This window comes from Neovison vison, chromosome 6, assembly GCF_020171115.1.
Source record: "Neovison vison isolate M4711 chromosome 6, ASM_NN_V1, whole genome shotgun sequence".
NCBI classification, from domain to species: domain Eukaryota; kingdom Metazoa; phylum Chordata; class Mammalia; order Carnivora; family Mustelidae; genus Neogale; species Neogale vison.
The window spans coordinates 163,508,048-163,527,626 of NC_058096.1; the positions used below are offsets into that span (position 1 = coordinate 163,508,048).

The 19,579-nt window shown below is 36.5% G+C and overlaps 1 protein-coding gene across 3 annotated transcripts in view; it reads left to right on the top strand.

Annotated features, from left to right (window-relative positions):
• Positions 1-19,579, top strand: part of TCAIM (T cell activation inhibitor, mitochondrial) — a 58,063-nt gene that overhangs the window by 1,071 nt on the left and 37,413 nt on the right. For all 3 annotated transcript variants that reach the window (XR_006385085.1, XM_044252832.1, XM_044252833.1), the window contains exons 2-3: positions 11,464-11,536; positions 16,099-16,234. Coding sequence is in view for 2 of the 3 variants with exons in the window: in XM_044252832.1 (XP_044108767.1) it covers positions 11,508-11,536; positions 16,099-16,234 (165 nt within the window). In the remaining variant the exon portion in view is untranslated. The remainder of the gene's footprint in view (positions 1-11,463; positions 11,537-16,098; positions 16,235-19,579) is intronic.

Consider the following 19,579-nt stretch of genomic DNA (forward strand, 5'->3'; position numbering starts at 1 on the left):
TCCTTGACGAAACAAACTCCTTTTAAAACCTTGCAATGTAGTTACTAAGATCAGTTCACAGTGAGAGGAGCCTGACGATATTAACCTTTGTTAAAATAAATTACGTTCGAATAAAAACTGTGCCAAATGGCCAAAGACCAATCCTAGGACCTTTATTTAACACTGTTACTATTTGTGTATCTGTCAGAGGTAAGCAAAACCCTTTTACTCTAAACAACCCGTAATTTGTCTTTTCCACCAAATTAGATACCTCTTTCTCCTAGGTTTGATCTGTAACTGCATAGATTTATTGCCCTAGCATAGAATTTAGGTTAAAATCAGAAATTTTCATTTTATGAAATATAAGCTAACATTACTGTTAAGTGGATAACAGTGACCATGTAAGATGCTTTGTAAATGAATTGTGGCTTTCCTCATCTTCCAGCCTCAATCCAGAGTTCTCTGTCTCCTTGGAAAATTCCTCCCAAATCCACTCTGCCTTCTAAATATTGTACCAGAGATTTCCCCGGTAATACTCAGTGCATTACTGTATTATTTCATTAACTATATTTTGTAATTATTTTGCCACTCCCTCCATCTTTCCTAAACTAAATTTCTGGACAAGTGGGATTGGCTTAATTTTTTTTTTATTCCCAGTACTTTGCACAGAGCCTGGCACATAAGAACTTGGTAAATGCCTGTTGATAAATTAGGTGAATTAAGGACCCATAGTGCTCCCAAGCCTGAATAGTTAGTTATTTTATAGCATGCCTGAGGCCTTTTCCAAATGGAAGAATAGTAGGCTACATGGAATCTGCTTAAAAACCACCCATGTAAAAATTTGGATGCAAGAAGTTGACTTGTGTGCCCCGGGCTTTCAAACTGTTTTTCACTAGCAAGTGGGAACACCCAGCTCTGCTCTGAAACAGTGGATTTTCAATCTGCTAAAAGTCATTTTGACTTGCTGGATATCTAAGTCCTTTAAGGGAAAGAAATCTTGTCTTTTTAGCAATCACATGTTAAAAGTTAAAATTGCAGTTATCAGTCAGGCCCCTTACGATTTTGATTTTTCTGGGGCCTGTTTATTTCTAACTAGAGTGTTGAAGTTGGGTTCTTGGTCTAGCCGAGATGAGACTGACCCAAGATCTGTACCACATGAAAAGGCAACCAGCCAGGTCTGCCAGAGGGCTGAGGTTTAACCTTGTTTCCACTTAGAATTTTTTTAAGCGCAAAAACGGGGTAAACCATACAGAAAGCAAAGAACTAGTTCAAGGAAAACTTAAGATTATTTGATTTTTCACATACAATTGAGTATCTAGGGATATTTCCCTAAGTTTGTTAAAGAAGTATTTTTAATTCTTAAAACTTAAAAGTTTTCCGATACATCAATCCTGTAAAATAGTCCTGGTGAAAAACAGTCCTGGTGAAATAAGGGTTCCCTAAACTGAAGTGTGCATCAGAATCCCAAAGACAGTTTAAAATTAGATTGCTGGGCCCCATCCAGTTTTCTGATTCTGCAGGACTGGGGCGGGGCCTGGTCATTTTTATTTCTAACAAGTTCTCAGAGATTCTGTTTCCAGCTTTGACAACCATTGCCCTAAAGGTTGTTTCCTGTTTCTTTTTCTCTTGTTTCCTCACTAATCCATCTTTCCAAAAGGATCTTGATCCTATCATGCTTTCCCTTTCACTTAGTTGTCTGAGTCCACTCTTTGAGAAGATCTTATGGGAAATACTTAAGAAATACTCAGGACTCCAAGGGAAACTCTGCATTTCCTGTCTGATTCTTCAGCAGAACCAGAAAAAAATATTTTTCATTTTTTCCAATGATTTAATTAGGAAACAATTATCTTAGAATAATAATTTTATTGAGTGTGTATCAGAATTAAATGAATATTTTTTATGTATATAGTCATTTTCCTATAGAAATATGAGTTGACCATCATTGGTGGGGGAAGGGAAGATTTTTGGCAAAAGTAAAAGGAGTTCCATTTCCTCTCATGTTGTCTCTCTTCTTCCCAGCTGAGAAACCCACTTTATTTATTCATCAAAAAGGCAGTTCCTACAGCACAATACAATTTTATTATACCCAGTTAAGTTCTCTTCTTTTTTTTTTTTTTTTTTTTTTTTGGAAGAGAAGTACTACTGTGAAACTTTTTATTACTTAGCAAGTGCTAACTTTCCTTGTCTTTGAATAATAAAAATAAGCAGTCATATTTATTTGTTCCAATAGATTGTTTTTTCCCTAAAGTTTATGAAATTAAATCATACATTCGTAATTTTTTTACTTGTATGTAGTCTTGCTCTGTATTTTTTAAGACTTTCACACACCCTTATTGTGATAATTCTGAGTTTATTTTTGGATAAAATGTTGTGTTTAAATACATGTTCTACCTATATGTAAGCCCTTATTAGGAGGGGGAAAAGGAATTCTGCAGAATTTTATTCACCCTGCATTATATAATAATAATAGTTGTCATTTATATGAATTTTCTATTTGCTAAATGTTGCTAAATCCTTTATGCACATTATTATATTTAAGTTTCACAAAAGTACTGAGACATCCCGTATTTTTAAGCATAATATACTCCTTAGAACATGTACAAAAGTCTAATGCAGGGGTGGGGGGCGCCTGGGTAGCTCAGTTATATGTCTGCCTTAGGCTAGGTTATGGTTCTGAGGTGCTAGAGTCCTGGGGTTCTGGGATTGAGTCCCATGTGGGGCTCACTGCTCAGTGGGGAGTCTCCTTCTCCCTTGGCCCCTCACCCTGCTCTTGCTGGTGTGCGCTCTCTCTCTAAAATAAATAAAATATTTTTTTTAAAAAAGTCTAATGTGGGATTCCATATCCAGAGAGCTAAAAAATAATATTCTAGATTACATTTCAGCTTTTAGAGATAGACTGTAATGAATATTTCCAGCATTTTATACGTATCTTTCAACATTTTCTCAAAAACATACAGTGCAGATAGTCCAGTGACTAGACAGATGATAGCATCTATATTGTTTCATTTGTATTAAATTTGTTAGTCTTTATTGCCAGTATTAGAATTATAATTCTTCCCTTTTGATAAAGACAAATGTCAATAAAATACTTACTGAATTGACATTTTCTACAATAAAGTTTCTGACTAAACTACTTCTGTCTAGCAGACTATAGCATAGTGTTAGCTCCAAGTATTCTCTCAGCTCATGAAAATTTTTAAATTTTTAATTAAAGGTCAGTTTGGGGTGACAGTATTTATTTACAGGTGTTTCTGCCATAATGACATAAACACATTCCTGGAAATCCAGACATTCTACAGAATAATACACTAAAATAACAGCGGTTATGAAGAAAAAAATACACGCCACTCAAAACAAGATGTGAAAGTCTCCAGCTTTTTCATCTGTACTAACAGCTTTCCAGGTTGCTTGATGAAAAATGCAGGGGTACTTGAAGTAACCATCCGCTTCTTAAACCAAAGGAACTACTGGGGGATTTTCATGTTTTGTTATTAAGGTCTTTTACTTACGGCTAAAGCCTTTGTAATTGTAGAAAGATCACCTCTGATCTCTCCAAACCTTTAACATTCTGGGAAAAAACTGCACAGGATATAAGATCTTTCCCCTATTCACCAGTTGCACATAAGCTATTTCACATTTAACTTTCTTCATAGAAGAGGCAGCTTTTGAACCTTCTGTATTATTTATGAGGTGAGAAACAGACTCAGGAAGGTAAAATAACTTGCCCATGCTCACACATGCAGTCAGAATCAAGATCAAGAGTTGAATACAGATTTCAGACAGGGCATCCTCCCTTTCCTAACCATTGTGCAGACTGCCTTCTCTGACAGTGTCATGTTAACTAAAGCATTTTTGCCTTGCACTGGCTTAGACCAGCACAATCCAATAGAAATGTAATATGAACCATGGATTTTACATTTTTTTTACATTTTTACATTTTTAATTTTACATTTTTCTGGTAGTGAACTGCTGAAGACAAAATCAGGTTGTGTTTTACTTTTTAAAAAGCAAAAAAATAAAATAAGATTAATTTTAATAAATTATTTCAACTTCTAATTGATACAGAAAAGTATTAATGAGGTACTTTGCATTCTATCTTTGTACCAAATCTTTAAAATCCAATGCATACTTTACACTTAAAATGTGTGTCAATTTGGAGTAGTCACATGTGGCATAGGCTTACATGCTAATTCTTTTTGCTCTACTGCCATGTGAACATTTTTTTAAACTTTTTTTTAAGATTTTATTTATTTGAGAGGGAAAGAGGGAGCTGGAGGAGAAGTAGAAAGAGAGGGACCAGCTGACTCAGCGCTGAGCATAGAGCCCTATGCTGGGCTTGATCCCAGGACCCTGAGATCAAGACTTCAGCCTAAACCAAGAGTCATACACTTTACCCACTAGCCACCCAGGTACTCCTCACCACCTTTTTAGGAAATCACCTACTCATCCAAAAAGCAGGCAGAAAACACCTAACTCTTAACCTGTAGTAGCGTTTTTCTTTTTAAGTTCTCTCTAAATCTAGAAATCATGATTTAATGTTAAGACTTGTATTTAGGAACATTTTATTTTTATTGGGAGAATCTGTGGTCCCATTTCTAAGTATTCATACCCTTTATTAGTCATTGCTCAGTAGTAATTTTACCCTGTAATTACAGAGTGGATAGTGAATATATAGTTTTTCTGTACAACTGAAAACCAGTACTTGAAGTACAAAAACTTGTTTAAATTCAAGTTAGTACAGAAGCTTTTTTTCTTCTTCTTTTTTTTAATAGAAATGCTTCTAAAACTTGCTACATAAAGTCTGCACAAAAAAAAATTTCTCTGCACAACGTACTGCTGTGCTCCATGGTTGAAAATCATTAAGGATGCATTCTCTATACTTTTAGCAATTTTGCTGTTGGTGATCCTTTGGAGACTAATTCTGAGCTAACTCTGAAGTTGTAGAGATACTTTCTATGGTAAATGAGCTGCTTTTCCTAACAAATCTTGTTCATAAATGTTTAGATATGTATTTAGTGTAACTTGGCTGTCTGCCTCGAAAACTCTTTGTGAATTAAATTTGAAGGAGCTAGTCTTTCCTGAATTCATTTCAGAATTTTTGTCTTTATAGTGTGATTTAATTTTCAAACTTCAAAAGTTTTTCAAATCAGTTGTCATAAGTTTCTTTTCAGTGTTGTGTTTGTTTTGATGTCTTGCTTTTGAAAATGTGTATAGTAGAGGGACCACCTACCTTACTCATTGGTTGGAGACATTTTGATTTTATGACTTTCTAAGATCCTGCTGCAAAAGGCAAAGTAGGTTGCATTGTTGTATTGTATGCCAAGGTGCTTTGCATTGTTCAGTAATTCTGCCTTTTCAAGGGTGCTTTTAGGATCAGTGTATGCTGAATAGTGGATGTTGGTTAGAACATGGCTGCATATTTCATTCCTTTCCCATCTGTATTCTTGGATGATCATGTGCCTTTCAAGTATTACTCCTCATTTCTTATCCACAGTTTTAGCTCATTTATTAGTATCTTTGCATTTAAATGGCATAAATTTTCTTAATAATATAAAAAATGAGGGGTGCCTGCCTTGCTCAGTCAAAAGAGTGTGTGACTCTTGATCTCAGGGTTGTAAATGTGAGCCCCACACTGGGTGTAGAAATTACAAAAAAAAAAAAAAACAGACCTTTAAAAACGTAAAAAATGAAATTTCATTATGTTTGAGTGTGGTGAGCTGTTTCTTCTTGAGCTAAATTGGGACTATAGTCCAAGACTGTCTTTGGACAGATCTCCCAGAGGGGTAGGGTTCTGTCTTAAATACCAAGTGAACAACACCCTTTCCTACTATATACATTTTCTTCACTTACTTTGAATGCTAAAAGCATTGATTTAAAAAAATTTAAAAACATGTCACACGTTCATTGTAAATAAACTAGGAAATTAAAAAAATTAAAGCACATAATATCCTATTACCTAGAGATAGCCAGGTAGAAATTGCATATGTATTTCCTTCTAGTCTTTTATTTGCAAGCTTTGGGCCTTGTATCTGTTCTGTCTTAACTAAGATTATATTATCTTGGTTATTTCTTGAAGAAATTTGGTGAGAATTTAGTCCATCACAGATTGCATTGAATCTTTAGATAGTCCAAATGGTTTTCTTTCCTTATTGCATCTGCATTTGATCTCAGAAATCTTAAAAATGGTAGGAGTATTTCCTGTATCTGTGTATTCGTCTCAATATATAAAGGTAAATGGTTAAGTAAAATCACCTTTTTATTATAAATAAACATTTAAATGAATACCTCTAAACACATGATATATCCTAGAGACTCTTGCCATACCAGTCAGCCAGAAAATAGAGAATCCATTGTTGTTTGAATATGTACAATTTTAAAGGTAATTCTTTGTCTTTAAAATACACATTTCTATTGTTCTGTTAATGGCAGTTATGCTTCATTACATTATCTTGGTTCGGGTATATTAACTACATCATGAAAATATATTTTTTTGAAGGTAGAGAGGAGGGAACAGACAGAGGGAGATGAATCTTAAGCATGCTCCACACCCAGTGGGGAGCTTGACACGGGGCTGTATCTCATGACCCTGAGATCATGACCTGAGCTGAAATCACGAGTTGGACAATTAACCATTGGAGCCATTCAGGTGCCCCTCATGAGAATATTTTTTAAGCATACTTAATGCTCAAGATTTGATGGAATATGATTTTAGACATCGGGTGGTTTATTTAGAGAATATGCTGCTCAACAGATCTCTAGAAGAGTGGAATAACGGAGAGTGAGAAAGTGAAGAGCTTGATAATAGAAGGAAAAATAATGTTTTACCTAGTGATTATTGTGGCATTTCAAGACTTTTTAGGGACTACTTTTAGGTTTTTTTTTTCCTCATAGGATATTTTTTTTTTATCACTATGTCAGTTGACATGGATACCATATTGTAGTTGAAGACCTTCCTAAAATCAAAATTATTGGAAAAGTTCATCTAATTACAGTCTCTTCCCCCTTTTCTCTGCCTAACTTAAAAAAAAAAAAAAACAAAACAAATAAAAAGAACAAAAACAAAAACTTTTTTTTTTTTTTAAAGATTTTATTTATTTATTTGACAGACAGAAATCACAAGTAGGCAGAGAGGCAGGCAGAGAGAGAGAGAGAGGAGGAAGCAGGCTCCCTGCTGAGCAGAGAGCCCGATGCGGGGCTTGATCCCAGAACCCTGGGATCATGACCTGAGCCGATGGCAGAGGCTTTAACCGACTGAGCCACCCAGGCGCCCCAACAAAAACTTTTTTAGAGCGGTTTTAGGTTCACAGCAAAATAAAGTATAAAATTCCCATATACTCCCTGCCCCTGTTACACACAGTCTTCCACATCTGCATGGGACGTTTGTTACAATTCATGAACCTACAATGACTCATCATTATTACCCAAAGTCCATAGCTTACATTAGTGTTCACTCTCTTGGTGTGGTGTGTTCCATGGGTTTTGACAAAAGCAGAATGATATGTACCCACTGCTCCAAAAATCCTCTGTGCTCCATCTATTTTTCCTCTCTCCCTGCAATCCCTTAAAACCACTGAACTTTTAACTTTCTCTATCATTTGCCTTTTCCAGAATATTATATAGTTGGAATCATAGAGTATATAATCTTTGCACTTGGCTTTTGTCACTTAGTAATTTGCATTTAAGTTTACTCCATGTCTTTTTGTGGCTTGAAGGCTCATTTCTTTATCATTTTTAAACTTTTAAAAATTTACATTGAGGGCGCCTGGGTGGCTCAGTGGGTTAAGCCGCTGCCTTCGGCTCAGGTCATGATCTCGGGGTCCCGGGATCGAGTCCCACATCGGGCTCTCTGCTCAGCAGGGAGCCTGCTTCCTCCTCTCTCTCTCTCTCTGCCTGCCTCTCTGCCTACTTGTGATCTCTGTCTGTCAAATAAATAAATAAAATCTTTTAAAAAAAATTTACATTGAATTTAATTAAACTGCAAAAGGACAGTTCTTGGGGCACCTGGGTGGCTCAGTTGGTTAAGTGCCTGCCTTTGGCTCAGATCATGATCTCAGGGTTCTGGGATCAAGCCCAGCCTCAGGCTCCCTGCTCAGCAGAGAGTCTGCTTCTCCTTCACTCTCTCCGTCTGTGTTCTCTCTCTCTCCGCCTCTCAAATAAAAATAAATAAATGAATCTTTAAAAAAAAAATAGTTCATCCATTTCTTCCCCTCTACCCCCACCCCTACTTTTGCAGCCACCAATCTGTTCTCTTGTATCTATTAGCATGGTGGGTTTCTTAATTTTGTTCTTGTTTGTTTTTTAGATCCCACATATGAGAGAGATCATACAGTATTTATCTTCCTTTGTCTAACTTATTTCACTTAGCATATTGTCCCTGAGATCCATCTATGTTGTTGCAAATGGCAAGATTTCATTCATTTTTATGACCGAGTAATATTCGATTGTATAAATATACATCTTCTTTATCTATTCATCTACGGGTGTGATGTGGTTGTGTCCATATCTTGGCTGTTGTAAGTAATGATGCAAGAACATGGGGACGCATATATCTTTTCGAATTAGTGGTTTTGTTTTCTTTGGATAAATACCCAGAAGGAATTGTTGGGTCATATGGTGATTTAATCCTTAATTTTTTGAGGAAACTCCATAGTGGTCACACTGACTTACATTCCCACAATACTATACAAGGGTTTCCTTTTCTCCATATTCTCACCACCTCTTGTTATTTCTTTTGTGTTTTTGATAATAATCATTCTAAAGAGTATGAAGTGATATCTCATTGTAGTTTTCATTTTTTTCCTGATAATTAGTGAGGTTGAGCATCTTCATATGTCTGTTGGCCATTCTGTTTGTCTTCTTTGGAAAAATGTCTGTTCAGATCTTCTGCCCATTTTTTAATCCGATTGTTTGTTTGCTATTGAGTTGAGTTCTTTATATATTTTGAATATTGGTCCCTTATGGGATACATCATGATTTGCAATTATTTTCTTCCATTCAGTAGGTTGCCTTTTCATTTTATTGATGGTTTCCTTTGCTGTGCAAAAGCTTTTCAGTTTGATGTAGGCCTAATTGTTTATTTTTCCTTTAGTTACTTTTGCTTTTGGTATCAGATTTCCAAAAAACCATTGCCAAGACCTATTTTAAAGAGCTGGCTACCTTTGTTTTCTTCTAGGAGTTTTATGCTTTTAGGTCTTATGTTGAAGTTTCTTATCCATTTGGAATTAATTTTTGTGTCCAGTTTACTTCTTTTGTATATGGCTGTCCAATTTTCCCAGCATTCTTTCTTTTTTTTTTTTTTTAATTTTTTTAAATTTTTGTTTTCTAGACAGAGTGTGAGTGAGTGGGAAGGAGGGGCAGAGGAGAGGGAGAGAGAATCTTTATTTATTTATTTATTCGACAGAGAGATCACAAGTAGACAGAGAGGCAGGCAGAGAGAGAGGAGGAAGTAGGCTTCCTGCCGAGCAGAGAGCCTGATGCAGGACTCGATCTCAGGACCCTGAGATCATGACCTGAGCCGAAGGCAGAGGCTTTAACCTACTGAGCCACCCAGGCGCCCCTTCCCAAGCATTATTTCTTGAAGAGACTGTCTTTTCCCCATGGTATATTCTTGATTCCTTTGTCGTAAATTAATTAACCATAACATGCATAGATTTATTTTGGGGCTCTGTATTCTGTCCCATTAATCCAAATGTCTCTTTTTATGTCAGTATCATACTGGTTTAATTACTGTAGCTTTTGAAGATTCTTTCATGTCTTTTCATGGCTTGATGGCTCTTTTGTTTTTTAGCGCTAAATAATAATCCATTGTTTAGATATACCACAGTTTATCCATTCATCTACTGAAGAACATCTTGGTTGCTCCCAAGTTTTGGCAATTATGAATAAAGCTTTTATAAACATCTGTGTGGGGGTGCGTATGTGGCTCAATTGGTCAAGCATCTGCCTCAGCTCAGGTCATGATCCCGGGGTCTCGGGTTCAAGTTCCGCATCAGGCTCCCTGCTCAGGGGGTATCTGCTTCTTCCTGCCACTCCCCCCTGCTTGTGCACCACCTACCCCTACCAAACAAGTAAATAAAATTTTTTAAAATAATATTTAAAAAACTAAGCATCTGTGTACAGTTTTCTATATAAAGATAGTTTTCAGTTCCTTTGGGTAAATACCAAGGAGTGTGATTGCTGGATCATATGGCAAAATCATGTTTAGTTTTGTAAGAAACTGCCCTACTGTCCTGGCATTCCCGCCAGCAGTGAGTAAGAGTTCCTGTTGTTGCACATTCTCATCAGCATTTGGGGTTGTCAGTGTTCTTCTGGATTTTGGCCATTCTGTATATCTTATTTTATAAGGTATCTGTTCAGGCCTTTGGTTCGTTGTTTTTTTTTTTTTTCCTTTGTTCAAAAACCTTATTTACTATAAAGACAAAACACCAAAATAGGTATAAATAATATAAAATTGGTTCAGTTGGGTAAAATTTTTAGTTAAAATACCTTGATATATTTACAATAACAAAGGACACATTTAATTTGGCCCTTTCTTGAATCAGGTTGTTCATTTTCTTGTTGAATTTTTAAAAAAATTTTGTGTGTATTTTGGATAATTATAGTCCTTCTTCAGTTATGTGTATCTTTTGCAAATATTTCCTCTCAGTGTGTGGTTTGTCTTCTCATTTCTTTTGTAGAGCACAAGATTTTAATTTTAATGAAGTTCACTTTATCATTTCTTTTTTTCACAGATCATGCCTTTGATGTTGAATCTAAAAAGTCATCAATATACCCAAAGTCATCTAGGTTTTTTCAAGTGTTATCTTCTAGATGTTTTTTAGTTTTGTGATTTACATTTAAGTCTGTGATTGATTTTGAGTTAATTTTTGTGAATGGTGTAAGTCTATGACTACATGAATTTATTTGCATGTCAGTGTCCAGTTGTTCTAGTACCATTTGTTGAAAAGACTGTCTTTGCTCTAAAGATCAGTTGACTGTACTTATGTGGATCTATTTCTGGGTTGTCTGTTCCATTCCATTGATCTGTTTGTCTGTTCTTTTACCAGTACCACAGTGTTGATTGCTATAGCTTAAGTCTTGAAGTCTTGCTATAGTAAGTCTTGAAGTCAGATATTCCAACTTTGTTCTTCTTCAATATTGAGTTGGCTGTTCTTAGTCTTTTACCTGAGTTTTATCCATAAAATAACTTTCTGGAGTTTTTGTTGGGATTGCACAGAATCTATAGATCCAATCTATTGTCCTATAGATTAAATTGGAAAGTACTTCTTGACAATATTGAGTCTTCCTATCCATGGACATGGGATATCTCTCTATTTAATTCTTTGATTTCATTCTTCATTTTTGTAGTTTTACTCATTTAGATTTTGTGCATATTTTGTTAGATTTACAGGTAAGTATTTCAGTTTTGGGGATTTGCTAATATAAATGGAAATGTTTTAATTCAAATTCCACTTGTTCATCACTTGTATCTGCTTAATTTTTAAGTGATTAATGGATGCCTGGGAATTGATGTTCATATATATTCAGAAATGTTTTGCCACCTGAGACCTGTGAGAAGGTAAGCTTTGTGGTCCATTGTGTAATTAGTATGGGGAGGGATTCTGTTACATATTTGACTAATTTTAATTTTTTATTATTTTTCAAATTCTAAAATTATATTATGGTAGTGGAGGGCAAGAACAAGAAGAGAAAAAGAAAATTCATGTGACCATCCAGGTCCACCAAGAGTTCATTCAGGGCAGCAGGTGAATAGAATACCATCTTCCAGAATAGTTCAGTGTGAAAACATTAAGAAGAAAAAAGGTAAAGTTTCTGTTATGTTGCCCTCAAGTCTATTGCTATCGTGTAGAAAACCACTTTACATTTAAATTGTATAGGAAGGTCATTTGACTACTGTATTTGCTATTTATGATATATAATCTAAATCCTACTTCAAGAAAGGATTTAAGGAGTTAAGCTATAAAATTTGATTGGCATTTTATAATAAGCATATATAGGATAATTATAGAGAAAAAGATTACTGTGTTAAAAAGCAAAACTGATTAAACAATTATTCAGACGTCAAATTTAGTTCTGGCTTCTTGGTAGCCAAGCCAAAAAAGGGAAAAGTCGAGTGCATTGGCTCCAAATATATAACTAAACACAACATTACATAAAAATGATACGTGAAGCTTTAATCTTCTAAAATATATTTGGCAAAAATTATTACTTTTAAATAACTATCCTCTTCAAGTAAGTAGTCACTGACAAAAGGGAGTTATTTTGGGGAAACAGAGTTTTTCCACCAACTTGTATATGACAAGGATTCTCAAAGAAAGGGAGACTTTCTCTGAATTTATGACACAGTTCTTAGGACATGGAGGGAAGAGGGGGAGAGGCAGGGAAACAAAGAATCTGAGATAGAGTGCGTCCTGAAAAACTGTTCTGCAGATGTGTAGACCTTCTTCATGTTGTGATATCTTAATACTATTCAACCACAGAAGACCAGGCTACATATTGTTATTTTCATTCTCTAATATGAGGAGAGCTCATAGGAGCCTGGAGGAACGCTTGCCTCCTCACTCTGTCATTGACAAGCAGGGAATAGTAGTGGTTGCATAAAAGAGCCATGCTTCCAGCTTGTTTTATTCTAGCCTTCAGAAAACTGTATTTTAATTGTAATACATAAAATACCAGTTTCGTAACAGTAGTTACCCTTGGCACACACAGTATCCAGTGATATTTTCTGTTGCATGTCTTCTCTTTTTTTAATGTTAGTCATGGCCACATAAGCTTATTTTATAGCACTATGGATCATGAAAACTAATTGTAGTGCAAATTCTTAGTTGTTAATTAGAAATCAAGTCATAATCTTTATGTATGAAATAGATACCAGTAGTGACCTTCTTGTTACTTCAGTCTGTAAATTCCATATCTCCTAAAGTGTTAATGGCTCTTCTTTTGATTTAACTAAGGCAATTTTGCTCTAATCAGAGGATAACTTTCTTTTTTTTTTTTTTGAAAAATCCATGTGAGTTAACAAATTTCTTCTTTACATAGTCTGTGTTCTACAAAAACTAGAAGTAAATTGTGCATGTATTTTTAAATGTACTTGAGATACTTCTATTTAAATCCTCTAGTTTAAAAGTCAGCAAGGTATAGTCCGTGGTCAGATGGCCCCACTGTTTATTTAAGTACAGTTTTGTTTAACCACAGCCACACTCATTCATATGTTTTATTGTCGCTGCTTTCCCACTACAGCAGCAAAGTAGAATAGTTGTAACACAGGCCATGGGGCCCACAAAGCCCAAAATTTTGACTGTATGACCCTTTATTAGAAAAAGTTTGCTGATCCCTTTTCTAGTGATTCATCTTTCAAAAATTTAATCCTTTCCTAATGTCTTATAAATCCAGATTTCCATGTGCTAAATTTGCTCAATTTCAAGTAACATAATATTGCTTTTGATATAATTTTCCTTGATTCTGTTAAGTTTCCTTTCATTAAATACCTACTAAACATTCATTTAACCTACATTAACAATAATACTTGTGCCATACCTTCCGCTGTGCAGCTATAAGGTACCCGCTGAGTTCTCTTGTCTCTGTGGTTCAGTGGATTTACCTCAAAGCCCCACTTTACCAGCTGTCAGTGCCCAAGCAGAGCAAGAACACGAAGTCAGGTTCATTCTAGCAAGACATGGGACTCTGCCAGTGGGTGCCTTTGGTCCAACTCCTCATTGGCCTGGCTGACCATTCTTGGAACTTGTGCTGCAGTCCAAGACTTCCTACCCAGTCCTCCTGCCTTTCCTCTGTCCCTGTCAGACCTACATTGTGGTCTGAAAGATCTCCCCACCTTCTCCCTTTCCCGGTTCTCTCACACATCTAAGTGTGTCTTGACCTCTGCTTTTCAGCGATTGCCAACCAGCATAGTCAACCACAGCTTATATGTGTAAATGTGGTTACTGGCTTCAAGGGCCCATGGTAGCTGAGGTGTGTGGGTGGATAGAGGAAGAGAAAAACAAATGGAAACATCATTTATACTTTACGGTATTGTTGCAAATATGGCGGGTAAGCAGTTTCTTAGAGTTTAGAGTTTTTAGAGTTTAGAAGAGGGAAAGAAATACAAAGAGTTTAGAGGGAAGGAAATACAAAGTTTAGAAGAGGGAAAGAAATACAAAGAGGGAAAGTGAGGATACAAAAGGGAAGTTTGTGGGGGAAGTGGGCACCTTGTCTCCTGGTGTATAGTACTTACACAGTAATTGTTCAGTGAGTGGGAACAATTTGGGTAGGTGGCACGGGGGCACTGGGAGCATGTTTGGGGCTGAGAAATCATGCAGAAATGAGGGAGGAATGAGAAAGATTACTTTGGCCAAAAGTCGTCTAAGAGTGGTAAGAAATCACTGTAGAAAGACAGATTGGAAATTATTACAGAGGATTGGAAATACCAGACTAAGAAGTGGATTTTATTTGCAGGAGTTGAAACACTAGCAAAGGTGTTATAGTAGGGAATACTGTGGTAGTGGGATTTTAGGAAAATTAACCTGTATAGAAAATGGGAAAAAACACTAGGGGGTAGATGAATTGTGCAGTTCAACTTTTTGGTGTTAATGGGCGGCAGAGAAATGGAAAGAAGGAATGGTTTCCAGGGACATTGTAAAGTGAGAAGAAACAGCCAATTTCCAGAGTACCCAAAATTGGGCAGCGGTACTGGCTGTGGATTTGTACTCTGGCAACACGGAGGAAAGGAGTACCGCAGTGACAGAAATAAGGAAGATAATCTTGGGTTGAACTGCTTCCTTGCTTTCTGTACCCAGCGAGATTAGAAGGAAAACAGTGACCTCTACTCCTTATTTTAGACACATAAAATTTGAGAGGCTGGCAGGATAGCTTAAGTGTCTGTGAGACATTTGGGAATGAGAAATGAAGCTCAAACGGGGAATCAGTGGAGCTGTCACTGTTTGCTTACACGGCCTGATCTTGAGGCCATCAGTACCTGGCTTATTGCTTACTTTATTGTTTAGACTCCTGTTGTAGTTCTTCATGCACAGCCTTGTATATTGACTTTGTAAAAGGTTTGAACATGTGCCAAAAAAAAAAAAAAAAGAGGTAATCTGAAAATGTGGTTGGTCTCCAGATTGCCAAAAAATCTCCATAAATGATCCTGTAATCGCTATCATTTAAAAAATATAATAGCCTTCCATTTACTCAATAATGTATGAGACACACTTCTACTCAGTATTGTATGAGGTCATATATGAGACAAAAGGATGCCTCATATTTAGACTTCTTTATAGACTGTTACAAAATGGAAAATGTAAAATTATAATGTTCAAAAATAGATGTCACAGAAGTGCTTCCCAAAAATTGCAAATAATTTCATCTGGATTTAAAACTGTACTTTAAAAAATACTCCTAGGTATGTTTTGCCAAAATTTAAGAATGAGAATGTCGAGTTACCCAACTAGGATAGCATGCCAGCTATGAGGAGGTAAACTAAGGGGCATCTTGTATCTCTTTTTAAGCATTGTACTCAAAATATTTTTCACTAGAAAGAAAAGATTACACTATGGATATTGAGGGTTTTTTATCTGAAGAAAAAAACGATACAGGAAATTGTCACCATCTGCAGTAAAGCCATTTAACATTTCAAAGTAGTGTTTGAGGGGAAATTTTATTATTATTAATTAATATTATTTTCTCATATTGCATCAGAGGAATTTATAACCACTGTTTTTAGAAACCATGTGGCACTCTCTGCTTGTTAAAACTCTAATATATTTCTTATTTATTTGTTAAATTCTTTTTAATTAAAGTATAATCAACATACAGTGCCCTGTTAGTTTCAAGTATACATCATAATGATTCAATGTTTTTATACATTATTAACTGATATCCATGATAAGTTTAGCTACCATCTGTCACCATACAAAGTTTTTACAATATTATGGAGTGTATTCCCTATGCTATACATATATACCCACAACATAACCACAGTTTTTATTTCTGTCTTGTTTCTATGGTATTTTCTATATGTAATAATTTTAATGTTATTGTCACTTTATACATTGGGGATCTGTGTGTGTGTGTGTGTGTGTGTGCGCGCGCGCCTTGGTGAATAATAAATCCCTATCTTTTTAAAAGGTTATGTCTAGAGAAGATATTTCCACACTGGTTTCTTTCCTCAAGAACTTTATCAGGAGCTGAAGCCGTCAATGCCTTGAGGCCATTCTACTTTGCAGTACATCCAGATTTCTTTGGACAGCACCCCAGAGAAAGGGTAAACATTTATTTATTTATTTAACCTTTAGTCCCCATTTCATAACCTGAAGTTTTGCTTATTTTTGACACAATATTGTCACACACAGCTGTACAAATTGTACACAGTTGTACAAATTTGGATTGTTCTGTTATAGTAATAAAGTCAGTGTTTTGACTTGCTTTGAAAATATACATATTGAAAATTGGAAATCTGATTATTGATGTTTTATGAAATCTGAGAGAATGGAAAATCCATACATTGGGCTCTGCTCCCAGTTCCTGGCACAGATCTCCTGATACTCTTGTATCTTTGTAAGTGAGAAGAGCACTAGAAGCATCTCTTGTTCTGCTCTTTGGTCTTTGGCTCCATCCCTGACACCTGACTCCTAAAGGCCTTGTAAGTCCCTATATGATGGGAGCAGGAGGAGCACCTTTTGTTCCATTGCAGTGACCCTGGGTGGCTCGTACATGGGAGCTGGTCACCAGAAGGACCAAGGCATGATTAGAAGCTTGGAATTTTCAGCCCCAACCCTCAACCTCCAGAGAGGAGAAAAGGGCTGGAAATAGACATAATAATTGATCATGCCTACATGAGGAATCCTCCATAAAATTCCAGTAGTATGGGGTTCAGACAGCTTCCAGGCGGACAAACATCTCTACCCTGGAGGGTAGTGCTCCCAAACTCCATGGGGACAAAAGCTTCTGCACTTGGGACCCTGTGTCTCTCTTCAGCTGACTGTTTATCTGTGTCCATTATTATATCATGTAATATGGTAAACATGAGTTTTTCACTGAGTTCTGTGAGCTACTCTAGTGAATTAATAGAATCTAAGGAGGGGGTTGCTGCAAATTGCTGGTTGGTCAAAAACACAAGTGATAACAGGTGTGACAGACATCTGAAGTGGGTGTGGCGGGAGAGGGAGAGGACGGTCTTGGGGAACTGAGCCCTTAACTTGTGGGATCTGATGCTGTCTCTGGATATATAATGTCAGAATTGAGTTAAATTGTAGGACTTCCAGCTGGTGTCAAAGAGAATTGCTTATTGTGGGGAAAAACCTCCACTCATTTGGTGACCAGACATGTCGGAAGTCAAGTATTTTGTGTGAATATACAGAAGGCACACAGGAGATAGACTGGGTTTTTCCCTATTTATGAAGGTTGTCATTTTTTATGAGGGCAATAAAGCTATCATGGAGAGTCTTTAAAGTATTAGTAATGTTTTCTGAACCAGTGTTTGGAGTAAAATTGAGTGTTTGAAAGAAAATTTCAGGCTTCTGTCACCATGGTCAGTCTGTTTTTTAAGGATGGTTACAAGGAAAGTTTTTCAGTGCCCTAAGTGGTTTTCCCTTCTGTTGCATATTGCTGGTTCTCTTCCCTACAGCCTCACTTATTGTGTGCTCAAGGAATGCAGACGGAGATGAGAAGTAACTTATAATAAACTTAGTGAGGATGGTCAATATTATTTCATTTGTTCTCTTTATTTTCTTTAACCTTAATACCTGGTTTAATGTTAAAAGGAATTTAGAACTCTAAAAAATTTAGAACATTTTTATATAGTTTTTTCTACTTGCAGTGGGAAAAAATTTAATTAGTAAAATGAATCAACAAAAATATCCATTACTTTGAGGATGTTAATTATTTAAAGTTTTTAAACCCAACATATGTGGAAAAATTATGCCTAGTCGTAGGTGAATGTTTTCCCTCCTCTACCAGTGTATCTTTTGTTTTTTTATTAAAACTACTGTGTGCTCCAAAAGGTGAACTCAGCAGGCATGTGTTACTTAAACTCTATATTCCAAAGAAATGCCTAGCTTTGGTATTTGCCCTTGACTGCCTCCTGGGAGAGAAGCTCTAAGCCCTTAGAATATCCTGCCTGATGGGAATCTTTTGTATGTGTGAGCTATCAGGCCATGCCAGATATTTTATGCTAAAAATGTGATTTTTGGTGAATGCCTATTCTCATATGTTGGGGTCCCTCTGGGTGTGCTGGAGACTGAACAGCTAAGGTCAGTCACATGGCCACTACATGCCTGTTTGATTGAGCCCAGTAAAATGCCGGACACCAGGACTTTACTGAGCTTCCGCAGTTGGCAACACTTTTCATGCATTGTCACACATTGTTCCTGGGGAATTAAGTGCTAGCTGTACAAATCCACTGGGAGAGAACAACTGGAACCTTGAACCTGGCCTCTCCTGGACTCTATCCTACATGCCTTTTCCTGATTTTAATCTGTATCCCTTTGCTGATTTTAGTCTCTGTCCTTTTGCTGTCATAAACCATAACTGTGATTGTAACAGTTTTTCTGATTTCTGTAAATCCCTCTATCAAATTGAACCCGAGAGTGGTCATGGAGAGCTTTAACACAATATGCCTAAAATGTAATTATTCTAGTAAATTAATATAGCTGACCCTTGAATAGTGCAGGGGTTGGGACACTAACCCCCTGCGCATTTGAAAATCTGTATATAACCTTTGACTTCTCCCAGAACTTAAATACTAATAGCCTACTATTGACCAGAAGTCTTACCAATAATATAGTTAACACATATTCTGCATGATATGTGTATTGTATTCTATATATTTTTTAAAAATAGATTATTTATTTATTTATTTGTCAGAGAGAGATCACAGGTAGGCAGAGAGGCAGGCAGAGAGAGAGGGGGAAGCAGGCTTCCTGCTGAGCAGAGAGCCTGATGTGAGACTCGATCCCAGCACCCCGAGATCATGACCTGAGCCGAAAGCAGAGGCTTTAACCCACTGAGCCACCCAGGCGCCTTAGAGTAAAATAAGGTAGAGAATATAAAATGTTATTAAGAAATCATAATGAATCAAAAAAAAATCCATGTATAAGTGGTCCCATGAAGTTCAAACCCATGTTGTTGAAGAGTCAGCTATATTTTCATTTACTCTTTTGACTTGTATTTGAGTGCCTACTCTGTGCCAAGCCTTGGTTTCTGGGTTTTTACTGGGGGGTCAGTCACGTAGATGTGGTTTGTCCTTTCCTTTCTTGTTTAAGTGTCACATTCATGAGGCTCTCCCAGATTGCCTTATATGAAACTGTCACCCTGCCTTCCTTCCCAGCACTCTCTGTCCCCATATCCTGTGGTACTGTTTCTGTTTCCCTGCCATATTAGACATACTGTCACCAAAGTGCAAGCTCAGGGAAGGCAGTTCACCCTTCCTGGCCCCTCATGTTCATTCAGTCCAGTCTTCTCTGCATTTGTATGGAACACCCTTGTCTCTTTTCTAGAAAAACAGACTGAAAGTGCTATCTAAGCAGCAACAGAATAGGGTCTCAAAGTGAAGCACAGCTACTCTTAATCCTCTTCATTTTAACTCAGTTTTAAAATACAGAAAACATTT